At 64.3% G+C, this 6362-nt stretch overlaps 1 protein-coding gene across 1 annotated transcript in view; it reads right to left on the minus strand.

The window, feature by feature from the left end:
- Positions 1-6362, minus strand: part of GRAMD4 (GRAM domain containing 4) — a 70185-nt gene that overhangs the window by 14931 nt on the left and 48892 nt on the right. The window contains exon 5 of the mRNA XM_039863149.1: positions 1176-1297. Coding sequence (XP_039719083.1) covers positions 1176-1297 — 122 coding nt within the window. The remainder of the gene's footprint in view (positions 1-1175; positions 1298-6362) is intronic.

Genomic DNA, 6362 nt, shown 5'->3' on the forward strand with positions numbered 1-6362 from the left:
TTACACGGCCCTGGCTGAGGGGCCGCCTCCCATACCATGCACCATATATGGCAGCCACCCCCATTTCGCCCACCCCAGAGCTGCACTCGGTGGGGCCCCTCTTTCCCTCCGTCCAGCCCCCACCAGAGCCCACCACTCCAGCAACTATGGCCATCAGAGTGGACTCCTAGACATGGCCCTTGATGGGGGCTGGGCCGTGGGGCCCAGAGTTGGGGTCTCGCACCCTACACTGCAGGGGGCTCATCATCACTGGGTATGTCAGGGGTCTTGGGTTTCCTGTGCTGGATCCTGGGCCGCCGGCCATGGTGCCCAAGAACCTAAGGAGACTTGGGCCCTCGGGGCGCAGCGGCCAGTCCCACACCCGGGCTGGCAGGCCTGGGGTTCAGCAGCAGGAACCTCAGAGAGGGGGTGCATCACCTCTCCCTCTGAAAGACAAGCCGGTCAGGCCCTGACCTGGGCGGGACCAGCTCCAGTCCCAGCTCGGCCTTTGCCCGTGGCCGCCCCCGGGAGAGGCCGTGCCCCCCAGGCCCGTTTCCTCGTCCTTACACCGGGCAGGGCTTCAACCTCAGGCCCTCTCAGGGCCAGTCTGAGCACCACTGACACAGGCAGCGGAGCCCCAAACGGCCAGCCCGTGGGAACGGGTCCTAGGCCCGAGGACGGGGGGCCGGGGCTGTCCTGGATGGCCCCCTGAGAGCCGGGCAGAACACCGGTTTCCTCCCAACCACCTGAAGGGTCATTTTAGGAAGCACAAAATGCAATGAGATGCCGAGCATGAGCTCGAGCAGGAAGAAAAGGTGCAGAAAAACGGCTCTGGTCCCGACTTAGAAAGTGCAGGACACACGCCGCCCCCGGCCGCCCCTGCTGCTCGCACGTCCCCTTGGCGGGAGGAGCAGCCACTGGAAGCCAGCTGCCAGGTCAGTGGCCGTGGAGCCAGTGTGACGAGGACACCGCTTCTGTGGGGAAGCCCCGGGACAAACGTGGCGCTGTGTCTACGAGAAACACAGTCACCGCTTGACTGAACAGCGAACGGCCTGCGTTCGCCACGACGACTCACGAGTTCAGTTAGACGCTACCCCCGTTCCAAGGGGAGGGGATAGCCAGATGCCAGCAGGTGCGCCCAGGAAGGGACCCAACACCCACCACCACCGTCCCGCCCGGCGCCCACCGGGACCTACCTGCTCCGTTCGCAACCTGGGCCTGGGTTTTCGGAGGCTGCTGAGCCGTCTGCTCTTCGGATCTTGAGGAGGAGAGAAGGCTCGTGTTAGCGCAAACCACGGTGCGAGCCTGGGCTGGGCAGCTCCAGGGGGCCGTCCTGCAGGGGACGGTGTCTGCTCCCGCCGGCCGGCTCCTCGGTGCCGGCTATGACAGCATCGGGCAGCACAGAGCTGCGCCGTAACAGGCACACTGTTTTTCAATGGACGAATAATTCCGTGCTTCACAGACACACTCTTTTCCTTCCTATCAATTTCCACATGTTTGTTTACGGTTAAGCTCAGAATAGATCTGCGCTGCTAATGAAAAGACCACACAGGTAATTACCGAGCACCGTGCAAGGCCACAGGCTAGGCGGCTCCCTGCCCCGGCCGCTGTGCCCAAGTCCCTCAGAGCCCCCTCCCGGAGCTGCCTGGTCCTACAGCCCTGACCTCCAGCCTCAGACCCTGACAGAGCTGGACCCGGTGCTCTGGCCAGCCCACACCCTCCTCTGTGCTGCAGGCCACCCACCAGTGGCCTTGCCCTGCACCGGCCTGGGCTACCAACATCCCCACTGTTCCTGTGATTCCCGGACCCCCCAGTCTGGCAGGAACCCCAGGATGAGGGAGAGGGGGGACCCCAGGCCAACCTCGGTGGGGGCTGGGGGTTCAGAGGGCGCCTCCAAGACAGAGACGGTAGGGCTGGGACACGCTCCACACACGGGCGCTCAGCATCGGAGAGGAGGGGATGTGGCCTCTGCTGTTCACACAGTATGACTCACTCCAATGTCATCATGGGCCAACTCGGCCTGAGGGGTTGCGACCCAAAACGTAATCTGGAACAGGAAGCACGGAGGGCAAGCTGGACGGGAGGCGAGGAGGGCGGGAGAGGCTGTGGCCACTCAAAGCGGCAGAGGGAGGGACATGAGGCAGAGGTGGAGTCCAGGGAAGGAAGCTGTGGTCAGGAGGAGGGCCCCGCCTCCAGGCCACCAGGAGGCCCCAACACCTGTGCCCATGGCAGCTGACTAACTGGGGATTACTGAGAACGGGAGGGGAGCCCAGGGCAGGCAGGAAACTCCAGGAGCCGCTGAGACTCAGGCCAGGCCCCTCCATTCCCAGGCAGGCGTTGAGGCCTCTGGACCAGGACGCTCCTCGCCAAGCCTGGGGGTTCCAGAAAAAGCGGCTTCCCCCAAAAGCACTCACAAACCGGCTCCCAGCAAAGCCTGGGCCCAGGTGTGCCTCGTGAGGACTTGTGGGCCTATGGGACACGGCATCACCCCGGGTGGGCCCAGGGGCTATGTGGCCTGAGGGGGGGCTTCCTAGGGTGCCGTGTTTGTTACCGTTTGCAGTGACAAAATTGCACAGTCACTGGCCATGGGCTTCTGCCAACACAATTACCTGCTAGAAACCAACAGGTATTTCGATATTAATTGGCCGCGAGCTGCCTGCAGGGAAAGAAGGCCGGAACCATGGCCCAGCTACTGCAGGTGGCAGGAAGTGCTGCCTCCTTCACACTGGGCAAACACGGAACCCCAGAACCGCCGAGGTGTGCACTGGATGCAGGACACAGGCCGACGGCACGGTGCTCCGGCCACGGGCAGTTTGAAAATGAAAACGGGGACAGGTGGCATGTGAACCAGCCGCCTCGGCCTGGCAGGCCGTCCTGCCCACGGTCCCGGGAAGGCCGCCCAGGCCCGAGAGCCCCGTCCACACCACGCAGCTTCGGCTAACCAAACGCTGGGCCCCTGCGTCCTTAACACCTGCGGACTGGTCAAGGTGTCTGTGCAGCCACGCTGGTGTTCGGTGACGCACCGCCAAGTCTCGAGGGAGATGTGCCCAACTGTGTTGAGCTAACTTTCCCTGGCCCGCAGCACCCCGAGGCTGAAGGGCAGACGCCACATCTATCAGGAAATCCACACCAGAGCCGCGTCAGGCCCACGGTGTGGCCGACACCTCCGGGCTGGGGGACTCAGCCGATCACCACACACGGCAGAACTGGCCGAGGGCCGGCCACCCAGGGGCTTCGGGAAAAGGAGAATTAAGGCCCTGGAGTGAGGCTGGGCTGGGAAACAGAGCAGACCCCATAACGAGAGCTGGTACGTGGATGCCCCCCAGTGCCACCAGAGGAAGCGTGGCCTCCAGAGCGAGCTGGACGTAAATGCAGATATGCACCAGACAGAAGCACGTTCTGTTGGGGTGACAGCACTGTGGCAGCCCCCACGCAGCCGACTGCTGGGGACGGTGCCAGCGCTGGGTGCCCCCATGTCAGTCCCAGGCCGGGGCGCTGGCCGTGCCTCTGCACGAGTCACGTGACTGAGTCTGATGCACGGATTTCACATAAGAAGGGTCGCCGTCAGGTAAAGTATAGGCTGAGGCCCGTGTACGTTTCCAGCCGGGGAAGGGGTGCTGGCCTCACAGCCAGGTGGCCTGGCACAGAGGGGGCGCCCCACAGGGAGCCCGGAATAACTCCAGAACGGCCGCACCGACCAGCAGGGACCATGGGCGGCCTTTGTCCAAGGCCGCTGTTAAGGACACAGGAGTTTTCCTAAACGCCTGCAGAGCAGGGAACCCAAAAACCTTCCTCCGACGCGAACTGACCGCCACCAGGTCCCCGGAGCCGAGGCCCGACGGACAAACGAGAGCCGAGATGAGCCGGTGTCTGCTGCACGGCACCAGGCAGCACTGACCGAGGCTCCACCAACCCCCACCCCGCGTCGCCCGGGGGGTGGGCTCCTCAGTGACCGACGCTCAAAACTGACAATGGCGCTCAAAGAGCATGGCTTGGCCACCCCCCAGAGAAGCCAGTTCTAGCTGGGGTGTCCCAGCAGCCGGTGGCACCCCGAGCTGAAGAGGGCCGTCCACTCAGGCCAGGGAGGACCTGGGCAAGGGAGGCCAGTGTTGGCGCAGGGCCGGAGGGGAGGGAAGGGGGTGGGGAAGGGACGGTGGCAGCTCCGGCTCCCAGGCCTCGCCTGCGGGCTGACGGCTTCGACAGGTACAGAGGGACGTGTAGGTTTTATGAGGACAGAAAGAGAATAGCTCTTGGAACTTATCAATATCCCCTCTGGAATGACTCGCTTCTCGCTGGCAGCACCAGGGGGCAGAAGCTGAGCTCATGGGGGCAGAGGTGTGGGCTGCGGGGGGAGCCTGTGCGCTCAGGGGCAGGTCCACTCTGCAGTGGGGCCCCAAGTCGTCCCCTCCAGAGCCTGGGGTGGCACCTTTCACCCCCGGGATAGGGGGGCCCGCTGGGATGAGGGTGACCGTACGTGGCAGGCAAACCCTGAGGTCGCTGCACACAGTGGGTGGCACACGAAGAGGTGCTCAGAATCCTGTTGGGGGCTCTGGGGCAGGAAAGTATCTGAGTGGGCAGTGGACGGGAGGAGCAGTGACCATGAGGAAGACAAAGGCAGAGTGGGAGGGGACTCAGCGTCCCAGGAAGGTCCTGTGAGGAGCTGGGCCATCTACTCGCCAAGACTAGGGGGACGTGAGGTGGTCCTGGGGGCTCGGCTGACCCCCTCTTCAGTGTCCCCACATGGCTGGCCCCTCCTGGCTGGAGCTTCATGCCCAGGGCCCAGCTTCAAGGCCACCTCCATCCCTGCCAGGGTGACTCAGGAGTGCCCGCTCTCCAGACGAAGGCCCAGGACCCAGGAAGGTGGCCGCTCCCCGAGATGACAGCTCCTACTGGGCACAGGCCAGACCCAACCCAGGAAGTTGGGGCCAGTCACCCTTGGACCCTCGGGATGCTCCAGGTCCAGCGCAGGGGATGGAGGCCTGGGAGGGGCACCCCCACCCAGCAGAGGCTCAGCCTGGGCCCTTCACCCCGTGAGTCAGGAGGGGCGTAGACGTGAGACTCCCGCCGAGACCGGAAGAGTGCGGGGGGCGGAGGGGAGACGGCAGGCCGGGGTCGGGTCGAGGGGTGCAGTCGTGGGTGGCCGAGGGCGCAGGGGTCGGTGGGGTCGAGGGGTGAGGGGTCGGGTCGGGCTGAGGCGGAATGGGTGTGAATGGAGGGTGCAGGGGGTCGTGGGCGGGAATGAGGGCGCGAGGGGTCGGTCGGGTACTGATGTGGCTATAAATCGGGTAATTGATAAATGGGCGGGAATGGCGCGGAATGGCAATTGAGGCGCAACAACGTACTGATATTATAACGGGCAATGATGCGGCCGGGTGGGGCTGAGGGGTGGGGCCGGGTGGGGCTGAGGGGTGTAGGCCGGGTCAGGCTGGAGGGTGCAGGGCCGGGTCGGGGCTGAGGGGTGCAGGGCCGCCGCTGGAGCCACGGGCACCGGCTGAAACTGCCCACCGAGAACTGGGCCACCGGGTTCTGAGAGCAGGCCTCAGCTCTATGGACCCTTCCCCACCCCAAACGCAACGCTGACCGAGCTATGTCCCCGCCTCAATCCCCTCACCCGGCCTCTCACGCCTCCTCCCTCACCCGGCCCAGGGCAGCCCCCCACCTGCCCCAGCCTCCCTCGCCCCCACCCCCCGCCTCACCCTGGCTCCTCCTCGGCCCCCTCGGCCTCCTTCTTGGTTTTGGTTTTCGTTACACATTTGAGTTTTTCAAGTATTGACTTTTGTTTATCCGGCTGGCTTGCCGCTTCGCTTCCAGTTTCCCTTTGCCGTGAAGCTGCTCTCCGGAGTTGTTTCGCGCTTCAGAAGCCCTTCAGGGAGGTAGGCCGCCAGGGACTGCTGCCCGCTTGCCGGGCTACTCGCGTTTCCTAGGGCATCAAGGGTTTTGCATTCTCGCGAACGGGCGTGCGAACATGACGCTGAACCGGTTTTCGGCTAACCACGCTTTGCGCCGGGCCGGATTTTGGGACCTACCGGAGATCGATTACAAAGACATCGCTGACATTACACACACGACACACACACGAGACACACAAGTGGATACATACGCAGACACAGACACGTGGACACGCACGGACACACACAGGGACACACATGGACACACACATGGACACACACACACACGTGCGCACCAGCCGCGGCCCCGGGTGGCACAGCAGGAACTCGGCGCCATGCAGAGGGCCCGGGGACCGCATGGCGGGGGGATGTGTGGGGAGTCGTGCAAAGCCTCACTGAGGCGGCCTGACCTGAGTCCCGGGCTGGGAGAACGCAGAGCAAGGCCGTGGGTGTCTGGGCAAGAGCATGGACGGCAGAAGGAACGGCCGTGCAAAG

The sequence above is a fragment of the Pteropus medius genome, unplaced genomic scaffold (genome assembly GCF_902729225.1).
Source record: "Pteropus medius unplaced genomic scaffold, Ma_sr-lr_union100, whole genome shotgun sequence".
In the NCBI taxonomy this organism is placed as follows: Eukaryota; Metazoa; Chordata; class Mammalia; order Chiroptera; family Pteropodidae; genus Pteropus; species Pteropus medius.